We start from the raw sequence: 20,048 nt of genomic DNA, 5'->3' as shown, positions 1-20,048 counted from the left end.
CCTCTTGATCTTCATTTCCTGACCTTTGCTGGGTTTCCCAAACTTGAAGCCTATAGCTACCGCGGTCCGATCGACCGGTATGAAGATCGAACGACCAGTCGTGCTTTGGACACTGGATGCCTGAACTGAGCACGACGCCAAAGTCTTCGATATCGAAGGGTGTACCATTAGAGAGTGGATACGAAGAATGCGGGCATTCCTGTGCGGGTCTTGGTCAGCATAGGCCCAGTGCATATAGTGCCAATGTCGTGACGTACGTGGTTCACCGCGACAAATTTTCCTTTGTACTGGAATACCATCACTTGGTCCTTTGCATCGCCACCAACTTCTGGGTCCTTCCAGTCATCAATTGCGACCTCTGTGGCTTTGGAGCTGTCGTCGCGAGGCACGTGAAACACCCGGCATCCAGCCACATACTTTTCGCCGCATGGGCGCTGTTCGCCGACGCGCGCGGAGTCGTCAAGATTCGGGTACGACGTCACTGCGCCAGCGCAAAACCACGCGTTACCAGCCTGAGATGACCGAGAAAACGGATTGACCAGGAACGACATGCTGGGTGGCGATGACGCCAATGTGTGCGACGCGTTGATTGCACGCGACGATGTACGATGGTGGGTGCCAGGTCTTCACTAGCACCACGCTAGCCGCAGCGGAAAGCGGCTAGACTGGTCCATGTCAAGTTGTCAACAGAGACTTCCACTTCCACGCCCTGTGGTCAAATATGGAAGTCCGGTTCCAAACATGGAAAATTAGAGCGCTTAGCAAAACAGCGTACACAATATTTAAATACCGAGATGGCTTCAAAGAGCCCGCATGTGTACAATTCTACGCTCCTTGCATACCATCGCACTTGTCTTCAAACCTCGACTAGCTGATATTCGTCGCTCATATACAACTACATCCAAAATGACGAACACCCAAGACCCTTCAAGTTATCTTGCCAACGCGCGCATCGCCCCAGAAATCTTCCAACTCCGGCCTGATTATCGCGCCCTACTTATGGTCGTCAGCAACATACCACCAGGCCCTTCCGACTCAGCAAGCGAGGCTTTCCTCTCCTCGGCAGAAGCATCAGCCAAAGAAGCACTCGCAAAAACGCCGGTGAATGACATTCCTCATGTCGCGCACTGGAAGGAAGCCTACAAAGCCTTCGGCGCAAAGCCCAAGAAGACCATGAACAGTCTCGAAGCGCTGTTACGTCGTGTTGATGCAGGCCTACCGCGTGTGAATCGCTTGACAGATATCTACAACGCGATTTCCATCAAACATCAACTCCCTCTTGGAGGCGAGGATCTTGACAAATACAAGGGAAGCCCTTTCCTGATACGTGCAAAAGGCGACGAGAAGTTCGACACGAAATCTGGCGGCGAAGTCGTCATTGAGAACCCGAGTCCCGGAGAGGCAGTTTGGTGCGACGATGGTGGTGTGACGTGCAGACGTTGGAATTGGAGGCAATGCTCGAGAACCGCGTTGAACGACGGCACGTCAAATGTACTCTTCATCCTGGATGCATTGGAAGCCATCGATAATGCGAAGCTAAATGCCGCAGCGGACGAGTTAAGTCAGGAACTGCAGAAGCTGTCCGCAGATGTAAAAGTCGAACGACGTCTCTTGACATCATGAATACATTCATTATGCAATACATAGTCGCATTGTACTACGTATGCACTATCCATATCATTTCGTAGTCTCCACTAGGTATTGATGGTGATGATCTATAGACTGTTTATGATAATGTCCGCAGCCTATTCAACATTAGCGTCTATCTTACCACGGTCACATTCCCACTTAACTTCTCGCCAATAGCGTACGCTGTAGAGCTAGTGTGTGCACTTGGTAGGAAAGGCAGAATACTAATGTCAACAACACGCAGTCCGGCCGCACCATGCACCCTCAGGTCTGGTCCTACCACGCCTCCCAGATTCCTGGGTATCATCGCAGCTGTGCAGCATGGGTGCAGATGCGAGAGTACCATGGAACCCTTGATGTAAGACTTGAGGTCTTCGTCTGACTGAACAGCTGGGCCAGGAGTGACTTCAACTGCACCATATTTGCGCATAGTCGGAGTATCCAATACCTTACGAAGCCATTTGATATGCGCAATATGAATGGAAAAATCGACGGGACTGGAGCCAGCGCGGTAATCAAGTATGGGCTGAGCTAACAGGTCGGTTGAATTGAGGTGAACAGTACCGCGACTTAGTGGATGGAGAATAATAGGACGCATAGTCGTCCCAGTCGCAAAGGGCACTTCTACACTGGGGGCTTCTGGGTTTGCGAGAAAGTCGGCAAGGACGTGAAGCTGACGTTTGTAGCCAGCAACAAGGCTTGGGTCGGAGTTCTCAGGCAAATGAGCAGCCGCTGAGTCGCTATCAGCCGTCTTGCGCATTTCCTCAATAATTTCCATGTACTCCTCGGTCACGTTAGGAAGTGAGATGTACAGGGCAGTATTACTCATGGCCAACGTGTAAGGGCCTCGTGCTGGCGTCATATTGAACTCTGACACTGCTCTGGCGGCATAAGCAGGATCAAGCATGTCTGAAGGCATATTGGAGAAGTTGCCAGGCTTCGTATCTGTGACACAGTCAGTGATCAGAGTGCCACCCTCAACGAGCAACCGGGATACCCACAGTTCCACGATATGCCGGGAGAAGAGTGATCTTGCAAGTTTGAGCCCACACCAGGAAGATCCAGTACTGCGGTGATGTTCAAGTCATCGAGGAGAGCCGCAGGTCCAATGCCGCTCCTTTGTAGGATGGTAGGCGTGTGCATTGCGCCGGCAGAAATGATGACTTCGGCTTTGGCGGTTAAATTGAACACTTCATCGTTAGAAAGAGATCGTATCTCTACCCGTGGTGGCCCGTGTGAGACGCCGTCAGTGTAGACAACCCTTATGACCTGATGCTTGACCAGCAAGTCGTAGTTTGGTCTACCCGAAACGTCGGAGTAGTGGCCCAGACCAGCGTGCGAGCGCCTGGCCGTGACTGGATGCTGAGATATGGGTGTCCAACACAGGCCTTCTTTGAACCCACCTGCGCACTCGTCCAGGGCCCGGATACCCATGTCTCTCCAAGCATCCCTCGCGAGGTGAATGTCGCCCCATAGAAAAGGTGGGAAACTCGAATGGATGGGAGTCGTGCCGCCATACGCGGACATGTCCCAAGTGAACCCATACTGTTCCACCACGCTTGGCTCTGGTGGAGTGAAGGTCACGCTCTATATGGAGTCAGCTTGACGTCAGACACGAGCGGCAACCATACTCACATTCTTGAAGTAGGGAAACAGGCTCTCCCAATCCCACTTGGCCGTACTGTTTGCAAACTCAGGACCTCCAATCTGAGTCCAAGCGTCATAGTCATGTCTAGATCCGCGATCAAAGTACTGGCCGTTGATGGCGCTACTGCCACCGACAGTCTGACCAACGAACAGCAAAGCCTGTTTGTCATTCATTTCCGGATTAGGTACTGAGTTGAATGTGAAGTATCCCGCCTTGTCAGTTGGCCCGCCCCAAACGAGGCTTGGCGGATCAAATGCCCCTGGCGCATATGCGACTTCGCCGTACTCAACAACCAGCACTGTTTCTGCGATGAAGGTCAACCAAAAGTGTTTTGTAGACGATTGTGAGGACTTGCTCTCTGGGAAGGCCTCAGTAAGTCGATCAGCTACTGTAAGACCAGCAGTTCCTCCACCACAAATTACGACATCATAGGTAGGCCGAAGCTCTGAGATGTGACGTTTGAAAGCAGCGCGTGGGAGCGCATTAGCGCAAGTGACGGCTAATCCAACTGATAGAATTCGTGGAATCATGGCTGTCCGTTCGAAAGGTATCACTCCGATCGTCTAGCGAGCGTCTTCTCTTATGTCGCTGCTATCGCGTTGCTATGCTGCTGTGCCACCCGAACGCTCGTGTCATTGGCACTCGATAGTGCGCGTTGGCATCTGCCGGTCGTGTGGACCGCTCGTGATCGGTATGAAGTGCTCATTGGTCCTAACCTCCGTTGTAAGTCAGACTTCGTAAGCGTTGCTGTGCATCGCAGCATGCGTTTGTGGTGAGATGCGTGCAGGAGCGAGCGACCCCGCTCGAACAGGCAGGTTCATTAGTAGCCTGACTCGTGTCCGTTTTCTTGAGTGAGCATATCGCATATCCATCATGTCTTTGTTTGCGCAGCTCTACGCGGCGAAATGGCTACTCGTAGCGGTCATTCTTGTGGCCTATGCTGTGGCGACCTTCGTTCGCTACCGGCGCCTTCGAGCCTTCCCTGGTCCGATCAGCTCGGGATGGTGTGAACTGCTGCATATGCGCGCGATACTGAGTCGACATTCACATCTCTGGTACAAAGCCGTCGGCGATGAATATGGTGAGTAGATAGTTGGAAGTCCCAAGGTCGCTGCGCGGGAGAGGCGCCGTCTTGCCCCTGTGCGGCCCGCTTGCCCCTTGCTGACAGCGCCAAACTGCAGGCGCCCTCGCTCGCATCGGTCCCAACGACCTTTTAACATCGTCGCCAGATCTGCTAGCCCATATGAACGCAGTGCGCTCGCCGTACACTCGCACAGCATGGTACAATACTGCCGTGCGGATGGAGGTTGGGAAGGACCATGTCTTTAGCCAACTCGATGAGGTGCAGCACACGAAGCGGCGCCAACAGATGGCGTCTGCGTACTCAGGCAAAGAGAATGTGTCCCTGGAATCTGACATCGACGAACACATACAGCAGCTTCTGGAATTGATCAGATCAAAGTATCTTTCGACTGCTACGCGGCACGAGCCCGTAGATCTCGCCAGTAAGATTCAGTATCTTACCCTCGACGTGATCAGCAAAATCGGCTTCGGTAAAGCGTTTGGGGACATCAAAGCCGATGCTGACCTCGACAATTATATAAGCGCTGGTCGAGTCGGGTTGGCAATTATGGTCTTCACCGGGGCCCTTGGACTGACACCTTACTTCCATTGGCCACCCATCGCGCGTATGCTCGGGCCCTCAGACAAGGACAAGAGTGGTTATGGAAAGATGAGAACGGTAGCTCGGGAACTCATTGATTCGCGTCTAGAGAAGCCCACCAATAGTCGCTCGGACATGCTTTCGTCGTTCATACGCCACGGATTGACACGCGACGATATCGTGACTGAATCGATGCTCACGATTCTAGCAGGGTCTGACACGACTGCGACTGCTATACGTGGAACGATGCTCTATCTGATGACCAGCCATAGGGCGTACAAAAAGCTGCAGGCCGAGATTGACGCTGCCGTTACTTCAGGTCATGCTGCTAGCTCGACCGGTATCGTGTCTGACGAGACGATGAAGAGCCTGCCATACCTACAAGCCGTAATGCGTGAAGGGCTTCGAATTCATCCACCTGTCACTGATATCGCTCCGAAGAAGGTACCCGTCGAAGGCGACACTGTCACAGTCAACGGAAAAGCGTATTTCCTTCCTGGTGGTGCTAACATTGGGTATAACGTAATGGGTCTTAATCGGAACAAGGAGATATTTGGTGAAGATGTCGACTGCTTCAGACCGGAACGTTGGCTACTCGATGAGCACGACGAAATCCAGCTTGAGCGCTTGAACGCTATGCGCCGTACTACAGACATGATTTTCGGGTATGGCAAGTACCAGTGTCTCGGGAAGCCTATAGCATGGTTGGAGATGAGAAAGGTTATCTTCGAGGTTCGTTGTTCCAGAGTTTCGTACTGAGTCCCTATGCTGACTTCCGTCTAGTTCCTACGACATTTCGACTGGTCTCTTGCAAACCCAGAGAAACCGTGGAGATCTAAGAATTACTTCGGCGTCTTCCTGCAAGACCAAATGTGGTGCCACATTACTGAGAGAGAACATGGCTTATGAGGGCCTCTGCGTGACCGATGTGAGTCACGTGAAGAGTCGCACGCCCCGGGGGCTTTCTTTGGCGTCCGCTTAAATTGATCCCAAGGCTTCTTTCCTCATGTTCGTTAACGGCCTCTTTACTGTGCAACCAGTCTCTTCAGATAAGGCGGAAATCCAATTATTCCGGACAGGTTTCTTGGGGGTTGTGATGTTTTGTCCAACCTGTCCGGACTTCGACCAAGTTTCCGGATGAATGACCTGCGCACGGTGCCCTATGCACGGCATATCGTGATGCTTGCGGGGTAATGTGGAGCGAATGTCTACCCCGGACTAGCCACTAATTTGCATCAACCGAAATGCATCAACTCGCCGGCTAATGTGACATCACCATCGTCTTGGCTGTGCTGACCGGCTTCGCAGTTGTATGTGATCGCAATAGGCACCACATACGTAACTTATCCAGTTCGTAAAGCTGACACGTCTTTCAAGGATGCTCCGATGCGCTTCGCCCGGGCTGTCAAGCAACAATTGCAATGCCAAGATCGCAAACTATTCTAGAGTGATTCAGCTCGGCAAATGACTACTGGTTATGTAGACGGCGATGTGCTCATATTTCTCATTGGTGGATCTTCAGGAACGACGCTTCCGTACAGCCTCATGGAGAGGCTTCAGATGGCAACTGTTGTATATGAGCGGATGCATATGTGTTGCAAGCATGGTGCAATTTCCCAGATCCTTCCGCCATGAAGCTTCGAAAATCCTGGTTGGCCGCGGTGTGCTTCGCCACTCCCGTTCTCGCATCATCACCAATCGTTCATTCGCAGGCTGGCATATACCAAGGACGTTTCCTGCAGGAATTCGACCAAGACCTATTCCTAGGTGTCAAGTATGCTCCAAAGCCAGTGCGATTCGCTCCCGCTCAATTAGCACCGGATTCGCCTACAAGATACCACAATGCCACGCAGTACGGTGTTGACTGCACAGGATATGGTGGAGACACAACCACCCTTGTTAATGCAAATTGGACAAAACTGGGAGAGGACTGTCTACACCTGAACATCGTCAAGCCAAGGACAAACGAGACAAATCTCCCGATATTGCTATGGATCTACGGAGGAGGATGGCAGCAGGGTGCTACTAGTGATCCAAGGTAAGCTGTCTGAAGTGACTGCATTCGGAACGAATACTTACCAGCGCCAGATACAACATGAGCTACATTGTTCAGCAATCAGTGCTCAACAACAAGCCCGTCATCGGCATCTCGATCAATTACCGCATGGCTGCATTTGGCTTCTTGTACAGTGAAGAAGTTGAGGCCGCTGGGGCACAGAATCTAGGACTTCGCGATCAACGACTCGCGATGCGGTGGGTCAACAAGCATATATCAGCTTTCGGTGGTGATCCTAAAAAGGTCACAATCTGGGGTGAATCAGCGGGCGCATACTCGGTTGGTGACCACATAGCTGCATACAATGGCGATAACGAGGGCCTATTTCGCGCGGCTATTCTGGAAAGCGGTAATGCTGTTGGTGCGCCACTCAATGGCACCGACTGGTACCAGCACATGTACGACAACCTGACCGAGTCGGTAGGCTGCTCAGGTGCCGAAGATACGCTCCAGTGTCTTCGTGACGTACCCTACGAGACCATCGCACCATATGGCTACCAAGGCCTTGAATGGTTCCACGTCATAGATGGCAGCCTGATACCTCGATATGGCCAACAATCGTTGCGAGAAGGCAAATTTGCGAAAGTTCCGCTTATTCTCGGCACCAACACCGACGAAGGCTTTGGTGTGAACGGGGTGAACAGCGACTCTGACGCTATCAATCAACTCGTACACTCTAAACGTTGGAACGTCAATGCGACTGTCGCGGAGAAACTTCTCGAGCTGTATCCGAACGACCCTACACTCGGCGAGCCGTACGGATGGGGCAATCGCACATGGCCACAGTATGGTCTGCAGTACAAAAGGTACCAGAGTATCGCGACAGATCTGACAATGTATGCTCCTCGGAGGTTGCTCGCGCAAAGTATGAGTGAGCACGTCGATAGGGTGTACTCGTATCGATGGGATGCACCGAAGTTCAACAACACGCCGGAAACAATTGGCGTTAATCACTTCTCTGAGGTCAGTACCACGCCATCATTGCGTTGCCGAAGAAGCAAAGACTGACTTTAGGACAGATACCCTTCGTCTTTGGGAACCCAGAACAGCAGCTTACCCCATTGGGCAACAGCTCCGAAAACATTGCATTGTCAAAGCTTGTCATGCGCATGTGGACTTCTTTCGCGTACGATCTTGATCCTAATGGTCATGGAGGTAAGCTTGAATATCTTTCATTGTGTGGGTGAGAGTACACTAACGCATGTTGCAGTATTACAAGCTCCCGAATGGCCGAGCTATGCCACCAACGCGACCAACTTTGTCTTCCGAAAAGACCAAAGCTATATCGAGGATGACGACGACAGAGCCGAAGGAGTTGCATACATCAATAGCCTAGTGCGATGAGGCTGTTTGCGAATCAGTCCCGAGAGGGCCAGATAGTTCAAATGCATGTTGAACAACTCGCAATTTTGCCAAATCAATGTGGCCACACGAAGTCTCGTAGCTCTGCATGGCCTATATCAGCCATCATTTACTTCTGAATGTACTCATGCCATTCCTTTTTGTGCGCGCTCTTCCTGCACTGGGTAATGTCGTAGAGATCTTGCGCGAATGTCGGATGTGGCTGTTCTAGAGCCTCAAAGAGGATGACAAGCTTCGGAAAGCCAGGACAAGCCCAAAGTTTCTCCTCATCCGAAAATGAGAACACATCTGGCGTATGATCTGCGATGGCTTTCCGCAAATTTTCGGAACGAGTACGCCACTGGTCGATTGCTTTAGAGAACTTCCGATCAACCTGCAACATGTGCAAAAGATCTCCAATGCGGACTCCATTCGTCTGGTGTACTTGACCTATCATCTGTAGTCCGTCGGAAAACATACTCACCGCGTATGTTCGCAAGACTTTGCATGGAGGTTGGGTAAGATACATGCCGTGAACAAGCTGCTCGCGGACTGTTCCTTTGACCGTCTCCAGTTGTTCCAGATATTCCAGTATGTGAGGCTTGATGATGATAGTGTAGCTGCTCTCGGTTGATCGAAAGCAATTACCGAATAACTCAACAAAGTATGGATTCACCCTGAACTGAGATAAATCCATCCATCGAGCTTCGCCTGATCCAGAGGAAAATTCCGGTAGGTTTTTAAACCTAGACTGCATGGAGGCCATCTGACGAATGCCATCAAGCACTGGCTGTGGGAATATACGTGCTTGCGTCCACAGCGCCGTGATGAAAGGATATATCAACATGTTTTGATCGCTACCCGGCGTACGGTTGACAGCGTTCTGATAGATCGTAGCCTCATCCTCGGGTGGCTGTAGCCAGTCCAGATCCGATGGAATAATGTCTCCGTATTCGACAGGTGGGCAGGGGTATGGGACATGGTATTGCGTTCCCAACATGTGGACAACGATCTCTCTCCAACGTTTTGATACATTGAATGCTTTATAATGAGCTCTGGGTGAGGTGTGAAAAAGGATTTGCTCCAGTATCTCGACGACATCCAGAGCGCGGTGAGGTTCGCTGTTACGTGTACGTGGCGAGGCTGACGACGTAGCGGGCGGGGCCTTTTGATGTGCGAGTTTGGGGTTGTAGAGCGCGATCCTTTTATCGATTGCGCGTATAGCAGAGGCTCTCCATTCTTCGATACTTTGCTCCAACTGGTCAGCATTCTTGGGTTGGTTGGCGGATGCGGGGTCCTCGGTGTCGACCATACTGGCAAATCTGGAACGATGTGTAATTGAGTTTTCTTGAGAAGAGAGAGAGAAAAGAGAGTTACAGAACTTGTCGACCATCTGCTGGAAAACCTGGTCTTTATGTGTAGGTCGGTTCCTAGGCAGACGGCAAGCACGTGATGTGGACCCTGCCGACCCGTGGACGTTTCCGTGGCTCTCTCGTACCGACCCAGCGTTCCAGCGGATGCCGAATTCGATCAGCCTTACGCTTATGCAATAACACGAAAGCGCACTTCTCATGCATCTTACGATTAATGTGGCAACCTTGCTTCGACAGACTGGTGGATGGTTGCGTGCCGGTACTGCCAGGCATCAGGACGAGAGTAGGGCATGACGTCAGATCCAACGACGACCAAAACCTCTGAACTCTTCCTGATCCTGTCTTAACTCTATCGCAGATTCCTTTGATCGAGAAGGTTCTTCGCCGATAGGGGATCGGATATCGTAGACGGGTGACAACACAACAAAACGTTAGAAGCGCTAGAAGCGGGAGGTACGAGAAGAGGCGCGTGGATAGGGGCCGCAGACTGGATCCACGGACAACGTGCAAGAGTCACAGCTGAAAGATTCAAAGTCCTCTGCAACGCGCGCCATGTGTAGGACGCACTAACCTCCCCGCGCGCGGCCTCGATGCTGACGCTCTCGCTCAAAAAGCCGCAAGAGGCTTAGTGTGTGATGACCCTTATCGGCCGGGCGTAGCAGCCTGCTCACTTCTTCCACCATCCATGAGATCGACGATTGGCGAGAATGGGATATGGTTCAGTTGGTGGCTACAGAGTCATGCAGACGTAAAGGGTAATAGTCGCGCTATCAGCGCTTGGTACGATGCTTGTTCTGACGGTGAGACCGTTTGGATGAAGGTGTACCGCGGACAGAGGGTGTATAAAGGGAGGAGGTAGCGCTGTGATCAACGACAGCAGTCCATACTTTCAACAACACTTCTTGACAAAGTTCTTCTTTATCAAACCGTATCCGATCAATATTACCACTCGAGCATCAGTCTCCGTACCAGTACAATCATCATGGCAACAGGAACCTCTTGCTCGACAGAGTGCATCAAAGGCTCAATCCACGCTGGAACACCCAAAGGCACCATCGAAACACTCCACGGCCTCTCCGTCTACGTAGTCGGAAACCGAACCACACCACGCGCAACAATCTGCATATACTCCGACATCTTCGGCCTGGGTCTCCCCAACAACAAGATCATCGCTGACGCCTACGCCGCCTCGGGAGAGTACCTAGTCTTGCTTCCAGACTTCTTCAAGGGCGACCCCGTCGGACTCAAAGTCGCTGATGCGCTGCTTCCCGTCGACGCGGCGGCGCAGAGTACATTCGCAAAGTATACGGGTATCTTGGCCAGTTTGCCGACGTTTCTGATGTGGCAGCGGAGGCATGGGAAGGCGGAGTCGGATAAGATCTGTCTTGACTTTATGCGGGAGTTGAGGCGCGCGACGCCGAGGGAGAGGAAGATCGGTATGGTTGGGTTCTGCTGGGGAGGAAAGTATGCTGCTCGTACGGGGTTGGAGAGCAACATGATAGAGATCGAGGGGGTGAAGAAGCCGCTTGTCGATGCGATCGTGGCGCTACACCCAAGCCACTTGGCCGTTCCCGAGGACGTTGAGGGCCTGGTTGTTCCTACGAGCTTTGCGTGGGGCGTAGAGGATATCGCAGTGAGCTTTGAGACGAAGAGCAAGGTGGAGGAATGTCATGCAAAAGCACAGAAGGCGCGGAAGGAATTCCCGGAGATTGAACACAAGGCGTATACGCCTGGCAGGCATGGGTTCGCGGTCAGAGGCAACCCAGACGATCCGCAGGAGAGGAAGGCTCTGGAAGACTCGGAGAAGCAGGTACTTGCGTGGTTCGAGAAGTGGCTTTGAAAGGTATTCTGTAATTCGGTAGCCGTAAATTGGTATCTCATCTCCGCGTATTCCAGAACTCATTATATGCACATCAGCGCCGCTCGCCTTTCCGAAGTCTCCTGCTGAGCTTCTCAATTCCGCCTGTATTTCTGGGGGATGTTCTTCTCCACAACACCCCTGAGCTCCAGCCTCTCCCACTCCTCTTGTGCCGCCTCCTTCTCCTCATGCATCTTGAAATGCGCAATGTCCTCTGGGTGGTTCAAGTCCTCTTCCTTCACATCGTCACCGCTGTGGTATTTCTCCCAATGATGGATCTCGTACTCGTACTCGTCGTCCCCGTGGTGGCCTGGGCCCATGCCAAAGTCCGGCAGCTTGACATTTTCCGAATCTTTTTGAAGGAACTCAGCCAAGGTGATGGAACCGTCCTTGTTGATATCGAACATGTCTAGGATAGTTTGAACGACCATTTGCTTCTTGGTCTCGGAGATGGAGGCGCTGGAGGGGTCTTCGAGACCGTAGGTTTTGCGGATGTCGACGGTAGTCCATAGACCAGTACTGTCGTAGTCGTGCATGTTGAAAAAGGTGGTTGCGTCGTAGCCCGCGATGTGATGCTCCTCTGCGACAGTGTCAGTGAACGGGCCTTCCTATTTGTTTCATGTTGTGGGGATCTGGGGAAGTTCATACCAGCCATGTGTCGCGTCGCCCAGTCGGCATCTGCTGCGACTTCGACTTGCGCATGTTCACCGCCGCCGTGCGCTGAGGCATTGAGAGCGCATGAAAGTAGCAGGAGCGCGGCGAATGGTAGTTTAAACATGCGATCCATAGTTCTTGAAATTGTAAAGCGCGAGAAGGGGTAAAGTTGAGTTGAGTCGTAGCCCAAATGTTGACGGTGGCCAGGGGCTCGGTCCCCATGTGGCCAACCGCCGACACTATGTCATAGGGGTCTCGAACTCAAGGTTTCCACGTGCAGCTCTCTTTCACCGCACCACCAACACGACGACCTCACCATGAACGTCCTGGCCCTCCTGAGCCTGTTGCTCTTTATCCCATTTCTCTTCTTCCTCGCGTTTCTAGCTGCATCGTCTTGCATGGGCGACGGCTTCCGCGCAAGATTCGCCGGCGTCACATTCAATCCTCGAAACGCATCGTTCGGTCGAAACTACACACGAGGGTTTGGGTCTGGAGCAGGCACCGGCGGCTGGGAACAAATTGAGATGGAAGACATGATGGGGGAAGACAGCGACTCGGAATGAGGAACTTAGCACACTCGACGAGAAGTATGGCTTGACTGCCCATCTCGGTGCTGTACAGGGTATCTTCACCTACACGCTACCGCCGATTTGAGCCTTCTAGAACTCCAAATCCTGCTTCTTCGGCATCTTGCTACCACCAGCCGCCTCTCGCACAGCCTCCTCCTGCGCCTCGGTATCGCCCTCCATCGGCGGTAGGCTGTACTTCGCGATCACAAATTTCCGCCTACTCAGCGTAAACGCCATGTCCTCGCCCAAGTCTCCCGCTCCACCACCGCCACCCTTTTCGTGAAACACCGGTAGTTTATGAACGGCGAACATACCCTGCGGTCGTTCTTCTTCCTTCGTTGTACCTGCCGATTGTGCAAGCGCTTGCGCACGCGAGTATGGGAACGGAGACAGCTCAACGACACCGTCAGAGAGGATCTCCATCCAGCGGACAAGCCCCGAGGATCTTGGATATAGGGTCAAGGGAATTGTGATAATGGCGGTCAGGCGCGTTTGATACTGTCGGAGTAGCGCACGTAAAGCGTGGAGGAATTGGAGTACGGAGGTCGGGTGGGCCGCCGACGGAGAGTATAATGCCGGCGAGAGTAGAGACGGTATCACAACGCGATGGATCGTGTGTGGTGGTGTCGATTCGAGCTGCTGCCGTATGTTCTGCAGAATCGGAGGGAAGGGTGACGAAGTGCCTGTCGGTGGAGGTATGGGCACATAGTTGACCGCTGTCCCTACAGGGAGCGTGAGGCGTTTGGCGAGATCGAAGGTATGGCAGAAGACTATCTGCTCTTCTGTCGCACTATCGCCTTGACCTGCTGTCCTCTGCACATTGGGAGAGCCTGTTGAGAACCTTGTCAAAACTGCTCGATTTATGGTCTTGCATTCGCAGAGTATATGTACACAACGCACCTCTAGCACTCTCAAACTGCCCCAGACCTTCGTACCTCCATGCGATCTTCATCTTCTCCGCTCGCTCCTTCCCTTCCTTTCTCTTGTCCGACTTGTCTTCTGATATGCCTGGCAATTCCCTGCCCCACACTTCGCCCATGCCTACTACATGCACTTTGTGGCCCTGCACCACTCCCTCAGCCGCATAGAACCGCAGTAATGCGCCAGCGTAGTCCGTCGTTCCACTCTCTCCTATGAGTATCGAGTTCCCTAGCGCTAGGCCAGCATGTCCTGCTAAGATGCCATCAAGCGAGGGTGTGCCGGTCGACGTGGTGGGGCGGCCATCGATGGGTGAGGGGCGGACGCCGGGGGGTGTTGGCGCAGGTCGTGGTATCGAAGGAGACGATGGCGCATTTGACGCGTCTTCGCCTGTCGGTGCGCGAGATAGCGCGATGTTGCGCTTGCGAAATGCCATTTGCGAGTGTCTTGGGCTGTGAGTCGCGACCTGTCGAAAATGTTAGAGGGGCTATCGATAAGCGTAAGTTAGCGTCAGACGTCATCCACCCAGCAGTCGCGACTGCTCAATCAATACAAAACGGGAATCGAAATTAATGTTTCTGCTATTTTCAGTTTGCCGACTGAGAGAATTCGAGCTGTAACTATCTATCTGCTTCTCGATACCGGGCGGTGGTTCTTCTTGATCCTTTTGCCCCAATACAGCATCTCCCCTCCATGGTTTCCGAGCATCACACGCATACCGATCGCATCAAGGGTCAGTCGCCCGAAAAACCCCGGGACATACTCCAAAGACGACCGCAATCTCTGTCCCAGTGCAGCTAGCCCTCAGACGTTCCGCGGTGTATCCCAGCCATCCTACTGTATCTCAGCATTGCGACCGCTTCAATATAATCTCAGATGCTCATTCCACGCCTAACTCTCCATAATCTTGCTCGAATGCTTTCATAATCGCCTCCTTCTTTTCGTCTGTACAGTCTGCAACCTGTATCTCGAGCAGCTCTTTCTGGTTCGTGTAAAAAGCTCGCGCTTTCTGCAACTTGGCTTCCGTGTTGGCGCAATCTTCCTTCCGCTTTTTCTCTGACTCATTCCGCCTGTTCAGTTCTGCTCGTACTCTCTGCTTTGATAGGCGGGCATTGAACATCTCATTCTTCAGCTTTTCTCTCTCTTCCGCAATCTCAATACAAGTCTTGTCGAGTCGTCTTTGCAGGAGCTTGTTTCGTTCATCAAGAGCTACTCTAGCTTGATTAGCGTCGGTACGCGCCATTCGTTCTTCAGAGAGTTGAGCTTCGAGTTGGCGAATTCTTGCTACATGCGCCTTTTTCTCGGCTGACGTGAGGGCCAGAAACTCGTCGGCGTTCTTTTGGACAGCGCTCTGGTCCTTGAAGAATTGCTTCATCTGATCTTACAGTCAGTACCATATAGGTTACTTATCTGGGGCTGATACGCCTACCTGGTCTGTATGATGCGTTCCATGTTTCTCTTTGTCTATTCTGCGTAAGCCAAGAAACATTGCTGGCAGATGTGAATGAATGTGGTTATAACTTACTCTTCTCTTCAATCTTATTGATACTGTCAATCTCGGCAGCGTGCTTCTGCTCTTTTTTGGGGACAGCATCTTGGCCTCGTTGGTTAATCTTATTCGGTGTTGTAGCTGGTATCTGGTGTCCATAGGGAACCGTGGATCGAACAGAGAGCAGTCGTTCTGCTGCATCATGACCAAACTGGTCGACTGAAATGTCGTTGAGCGGCGCTCCATTTGCTAAGGATTTGACGGCCCATTCGAAACTACCCAAAGCCCAGAAACATTCGAATTCTGGTATGGCACCCTTCAACATGAAATAGTATTGAATCAGAGTACGCAACTCGTAACCAAGTTTCTGCCCTCCCTCACGATATGAAGCTCGACCTGTCCTGAATGCAGGTTTGAACAGACGGTCAAGATTAACGCAAGGCGACGGGCACGTTAATGATAGAGTTCGTTCCAGACCGCATAGTTGGTAGACGTCGTTAAAACGATTAAGACTCTGGTGAGCCCATACAGCCTCGCCCGATTTGCTTGTGCCGATACGTAGCCTGAACGAAGCGATCTTGAGGCTTAGTTGTGCTTTTGTTCGATATGGCGAGGCTGATCCCCACGGAAGCTTTTCGACTGAAGGTAGCTTGGCGAATTCCTTGGGAAAATATTTCTTTGCGTAGTCCTGGATGTTCTGCAGAGTGATTGGGTTCGAGTTCGACATCTGTTCGGGTGTGTAAGCATTCATTTGTATTCCGATTCACGAGTCTAACAGACCTTGATGACTTATCGGATACCCATACGGACCTCAGTTTCGGTAGACTCTCCAGTTCTTTTTGGGATCTTGCGACCGTGGTAGATGATTGGAGTGTGATGCTACTTGCAGTTGATTCCACTTCGACTGCAGGTATCAATGCTGTAGAAGGCAAGAAGTGGAGCAAGAGCTTCTAGGAACAGACGGATGTGAGTATATATACCTTACAGAAACAAATCAGGTACTAAATCAGGGTAAGAGAGTCTCTCACTTCGACCTGACCCTTATCTCTCATTGGGTCGTTGCTGACCACACTACAGGTGGAGAACATCACTTGGAATAGTATCCCCATCTTCCAATGCAGGTGAGCAAAGTCACGGAGGTATCACTTATCTGCCTGCGATCTCTGGGTATAATTAGGATAATTGACGCAACACGTTGTTGCTGAGGTTGGTGATTGTACAGTAAACCGCACATTCCTGCGTTTACATCCAAGATCATGCTGCATTTATTATTTCAGTCCGATGTGTAGGTATGCCTTTGAGCGAATGTCAGCACACCGAAAGCGGATGCGAGTCTCCTGACGCGACATCGGCTCATTTTGATGGTGCGGAAGCGGCAGATGCACTGGACACACGGCATTTCGGAAACCTTGGAACTCTCCTTCCGCAGTTTTCTGCAGGCTATCCGAGAATTTCGAATAAAAAGATACCGAACAAGGACACTGTGATGACATGCGCGACAGATGGATGACTCGGAGTGCGATGCAAGGTGTGAGTGCTCTCCTTCGTCATGTGCTTTCTTCCCATTGTCTCGCGCTAGGGTCCCGACACGGCTAGCGCATTCTGCTAGCGCCAGCTCCAAGAAGGCTGGACAGCACTCGATGCTTTCAGCATTTTCGACACAACTCTACTTTTTCCATCTAACTCTATTTCCAATACAAGGTCATGGCGGAGGATGAAGAGATTGAGTCTGCTCTGATTCCAAGTCTCTACAAACCGCCCGCTTTGCTACCTATCGCGCAACTCAAAGATCAACTCCTCTACACGATAGAGACATACCCTGTAACTATTGTCGTTGGTGAAACAGGAAGTGGTAAGCTTCTAGAATCTCTCACAAGAGGGCATGACTGACATGTGGCCTTAGGAAAGACAACACAAATACCGAAATTTCTGCTAGAAGCCGGCTGGTGCAATGGCGGCAAGCAAATAGCCATCACGCAGCCCCGACGGATAGCATGTACTAGCGTAGCAGCAAGAGTAGCAGAAGAACTGGGTACGCCACTTGGTCAACAAGTCGGGTACAGTATCAGATTCGAGGATGTCACATCCGCGGCTACGCAAGTGAAGTTTGTCACAGATGGCCTGTTACTGCGTGAAATGCTTGTCGATCCGCTACTTTCACGCTATTCAGTCATTATGGTCGACGAAGCGCATGAACGAAGCTTGTCTTCTGACATACTTCTGAGCCTACTGAAAAAGGTGCTGAGGAAGCGAGAAGACTTGCGCGTTGTTGTAAGCAGCGCTACGCTAGAGGCGGAACGCTTCCTTGACTTCTTCAACCCCGATGATGGCGAAAAGGTCCATGGCAAGAGCAAGGAAGAATTCGGGTACATCATTGGTATCGAAGGGCGCACATATCCGGTTGAGATCCAGTACCTGCAGGAACCAACGAACGACTACGTGGAAGCAGCAATCGATACGGTAATGAAGATCCACGAGCACGAGAGCGAAGGCGACATTCTCGTGTTCTTAACAGGACGTGAAGAAATAGACGATGCAATCGACAAGCTGGGTGACCGCATTGCCGATATGTCGTCATCCAAGCAAAGGCTCATGCCCTTGCCCCTCTACGCTGGCTTGCCAACGGAAGACCAAAATCTCATCTTCACAAAACCGCCACAAGACACGCGACGCGTCATTTTTAGTACCAACATCTCAGAGGCATCTTTGACTATTGACGGCATCGTCTTTGTGGTGGACTCAGGTTATGTCAAACTTCGCGCCTACAACGCCAATTTAGGCATCGAAAATCTCGCTGTCGTGCCCGTATCGAAAGCTAGTGCCACGCAAAGAGCGGGCCGTGCTGGACGGACGAGGCCGGGCAAGTGCTTCAGACTATATCCTGAAAGCGTTTACGAAAGCTTGGAGGAAGCCACGTTCCCAGAACTCGCCCGCTCGAATCTCGCACCTGTGATTTTGCAGCTTCTCAATTTGGGCATCACAAACGTGGTGCGGTTCGACTACCTCTCGCCGCCGCCATCAGCACTAGTAACGCGCGCTCTGGATCTACTCTACTCTCTCGGTGCGTTGGACGCTCATGCTCGCCTCACGAAGCCCCTCGGGACGCGTATGGCGGAGCTCCCGCTCGAACCAATGCTTGCTCGCGCATTGTTGAAGGCCGCAGAACCGGAATTTGGCTGCTTGAGCGAAATGCTCACAATAGCCGCAATGATGACTCTGCAAGGCAATGCTTTCGTTTCTCATGACGGCGGAAAGAAGCAGCTTGATGCTGCGCGACGGAAATTTGCAGTAGCAGAGGGTGACCACCTTACACTGTACAATGTATACGAGGCCTTCGTGAAAGCTGGGATGGGCAACACATCGTGGTGCCACTCGAATAGCTTGAACCATAAGTCGCTCGTCAAAGCAGTCAGCGTCCGGAAACAACTGGCTGCTTATCTGGATCGTTTCGGTGTCAAGGAAAATGTCCTCGCTTCATCAGGCGTGCTGAGGGTTGGCGGTATACCACTCGCCGAGCGCGTGCGTCGCTGCTTGACGACTGGGTTCTTTGCACATGCCGCGAGGATGAAGGCAGATGGGACATTTACCACTGTTGATGGAAAGACGACGTTGTGGCCTCATCCGACGTCTGTGTTCTTCACGCGGAAGGCGGATTGGGTCATATACACTGAGATTCAGTCTACAAGAGACAAGATCTACATTAGGGATTTGAGTACAGTAGAGATGGACTGGTTGACGGAGTATGCACCGGAGTTCTACAAGATCAAGAATGGTGGTCGATGAGACGAGAAGAAAAGCAGTTTGCGGGTATCTATCAAAACTAAAGGCATAATTACATAAGGACATAACGACAGGATTGCTGCTTGCCCGCAATTACTTGCATGCGTCGACGAACAGCTCTCGCATGCCCTTCAGGAAGCTTGCCAAGTCGCGCGTTTCATTCAGCCTGTCCACAACCGTCTCGACCTCTTCGCGCTCGACCTTGGGCCGCATCTCTAGCACCCTGTAGTCGCGTTCGCTAGTATCCAGTTCAAACCACGCCTCGCGGTCCCACTCCCTCTCATCAACGTTGGTATACACGAACTTTAGCCTATCATCTTTGCCCAGCCCCTCAATCCTCAAGCCCAGATAGTTCTCCCAGAAGTCGAGTTCTGGCTCGTTGTAACGGCTTTGCCCATCGAGGTATCGGCGATGTTTGAGTTGTGCTTCACGGCGTGCGGAGATGGTCTTTTGTACTTCGGCGATTTGGGCGCGCAGGCTGTCACGGTGGGCTAGGCGCTCGTCGCGCTGGAGGGTGAGGGCGGAGATGGCTTCTTGCATCTCGGAGGTCTCCTGGGATTCTTTGGAGATTGTTTGGCTGTGCTGGGCTGTCTTGAGTTCGAGGATTTCGATGTCGCGCTTCTTCATGCGTTGGTCCTCTGTCATGATGGTCAGTATGCAGTCGATTGGCGCGCACATGAATGGGGTCTTATCATACCATGGAGTTCTGCGACATTCATGCGGAACTGGTTGCGCTCTTCCAGTACTCGTCTGCGTCCGTTCTCGATGAAAGCGTCGAATCGTGTGGTGAACTGGTTCATGCGACTGCGCAGATCGTCAAACCCGAAGTTGATGCTGGGTAGTTGGTCGGCCATGGACGGCGCATCGTGTGAGGACGCGCGCATCGTGGTGCTCATGGAGGGCTCGAAGGTCGTCATAATTGCGGTTCGACTAAGACGTCTCTCGTGGCGTATGCGGATATGTGGTGGGGTGCGATGCGACAATGGGTGGTGAGGGCGGATGAGATGGTTGCTCCGTAAACAAACATGCGCGCTAACGCGGCAGGAACGATAGCGGGGCGCATGCACGTG

The 20,048-nt window shown here is 52.0% G+C and overlaps 10 protein-coding genes across 10 annotated transcripts; 4 read left to right on the top strand and 6 right to left on the bottom strand.

The window, feature by feature from the left end:
- Positions 1-906: 906 nt before the first annotated feature.
- On the top strand, positions 907-1,623 carry J4E92_001170 (uncharacterized protein; the record flags this gene model as incomplete). Its single annotated transcript, XM_051492584.1, has 1 exon — positions 907-1,623. The coding sequence occupies one exon, from the start codon at positions 907-909 to the stop codon at positions 1,621-1,623; it is 717 nt and encodes a 238-aa protein (XP_051358096.1).
- A 197-nt stretch (positions 1,624-1,820) lies between these two features.
- J4E92_001169 (uncharacterized protein) lies at positions 1,821-3,450 on the bottom strand (the record flags this gene model as incomplete). The annotated part of the gene is made up of 5 exons (XM_051492583.1): positions 1,821-1,853; positions 1,910-2,574; positions 2,631-2,984; positions 3,033-3,216; positions 3,265-3,450. The coding sequence occupies 5 exons, from the start codon at positions 3,448-3,450 to the stop codon at positions 1,821-1,823; spliced, it is 1,422 nt and encodes a 473-aa protein (XP_051358095.1).
- Positions 3,451-4,520: 1,070 nt separating this feature from the next.
- On the top strand, positions 4,521-8,340 carry J4E92_001168 (uncharacterized protein; the record flags this gene model as incomplete). The annotated part of the gene is made up of 7 exons (XM_051492582.1): positions 4,521-5,672; positions 5,724-5,767; positions 6,463-6,512; positions 6,561-6,978; positions 7,029-7,959; positions 8,016-8,151; positions 8,207-8,340. 7 exons carry the CDS (start codon positions 4,521-4,523, stop codon positions 8,338-8,340), a joined length of 2,865 nt encoding a protein of 954 aa, XP_051358094.1.
- A 127-nt stretch (positions 8,341-8,467) lies between these two features.
- J4E92_001167 (uncharacterized protein) lies at positions 8,468-9,649 on the bottom strand (the record flags this gene model as incomplete). Its single annotated transcript, XM_051492581.1, has 1 exon — positions 8,468-9,649. One exon carries the CDS (start codon positions 9,647-9,649, stop codon positions 8,468-8,470), a length of 1,182 nt encoding a protein of 393 aa, XP_051358093.1.
- A 1,043-nt stretch (positions 9,650-10,692) lies between these two features.
- Positions 10,693-11,550, top strand: J4E92_001166 (uncharacterized protein; the record flags this gene model as incomplete). Its single annotated transcript, XM_051492580.1, has 1 exon — positions 10,693-11,550. The coding sequence occupies one exon, from the start codon at positions 10,693-10,695 to the stop codon at positions 11,548-11,550; it is 858 nt and encodes a 285-aa protein (XP_051358092.1).
- Positions 11,551-11,663: 113 nt separating this feature from the next.
- On the bottom strand, positions 11,664-12,223 carry J4E92_001165 (uncharacterized protein; the record flags this gene model as incomplete). The annotated part of the gene is made up of 2 exons (XM_051492579.1): positions 11,664-12,148; positions 12,217-12,223. The coding sequence occupies 2 exons, from the start codon at positions 12,221-12,223 to the stop codon at positions 11,664-11,666; spliced, it is 492 nt and encodes a 163-aa protein (XP_051358091.1).
- A 658-nt stretch (positions 12,224-12,881) lies between these two features.
- J4E92_001164 (uncharacterized protein) lies at positions 12,882-14,145 on the bottom strand (the record flags this gene model as incomplete). The annotated part of the gene is made up of 2 exons (XM_051492578.1): positions 12,882-13,621; positions 13,692-14,145. The coding sequence occupies 2 exons, from the start codon at positions 14,143-14,145 to the stop codon at positions 12,882-12,884; spliced, it is 1,194 nt and encodes a 397-aa protein (XP_051358090.1).
- Positions 14,146-14,589: 444 nt separating this feature from the next.
- Positions 14,590-15,925, bottom strand: J4E92_001163 (uncharacterized protein; the record flags this gene model as incomplete). The annotated part of the gene is made up of 3 exons (XM_051492577.1): positions 14,590-15,084; positions 15,139-15,173; positions 15,235-15,925. 3 exons carry the CDS (start codon positions 15,923-15,925, stop codon positions 14,590-14,592), a joined length of 1,221 nt encoding a protein of 406 aa, XP_051358089.1.
- Positions 15,926-16,902: 977 nt separating this feature from the next.
- On the top strand, positions 16,903-18,981 carry J4E92_001162 (uncharacterized protein; the record flags this gene model as incomplete). Its single annotated transcript, XM_051492576.1, has 2 exons — positions 16,903-17,050; positions 17,102-18,981. 2 exons carry the CDS (start codon positions 16,903-16,905, stop codon positions 18,979-18,981), a joined length of 2,028 nt encoding a protein of 675 aa, XP_051358088.1.
- A 90-nt stretch (positions 18,982-19,071) lies between these two features.
- On the bottom strand, positions 19,072-19,895 carry KPR4 (Ribose-phosphate pyrophosphokinase; the record flags this gene model as incomplete). The annotated part of the gene is made up of 2 exons (XM_051492575.1): positions 19,072-19,616; positions 19,676-19,895. 2 exons carry the CDS (start codon positions 19,893-19,895, stop codon positions 19,072-19,074), a joined length of 765 nt encoding a protein of 254 aa, XP_051358087.1.
- Positions 19,896-20,048: the final 153 nt, after the last annotated feature.

This window comes from Alternaria infectoria, assembly GCF_024043175.1.
Source record: "Alternaria infectoria strain BMP 0036 chromosome Unknown scaffold_1, whole genome shotgun sequence".
Taxonomy (NCBI): Eukaryota; Fungi; Ascomycota; class Dothideomycetes; order Pleosporales; family Pleosporaceae; genus Alternaria; species Alternaria infectoria.
The sequence above is the reverse complement of the archived record's forward strand: the minus strand, read 5'-3'. Positions and strand labels throughout refer to the sequence as shown.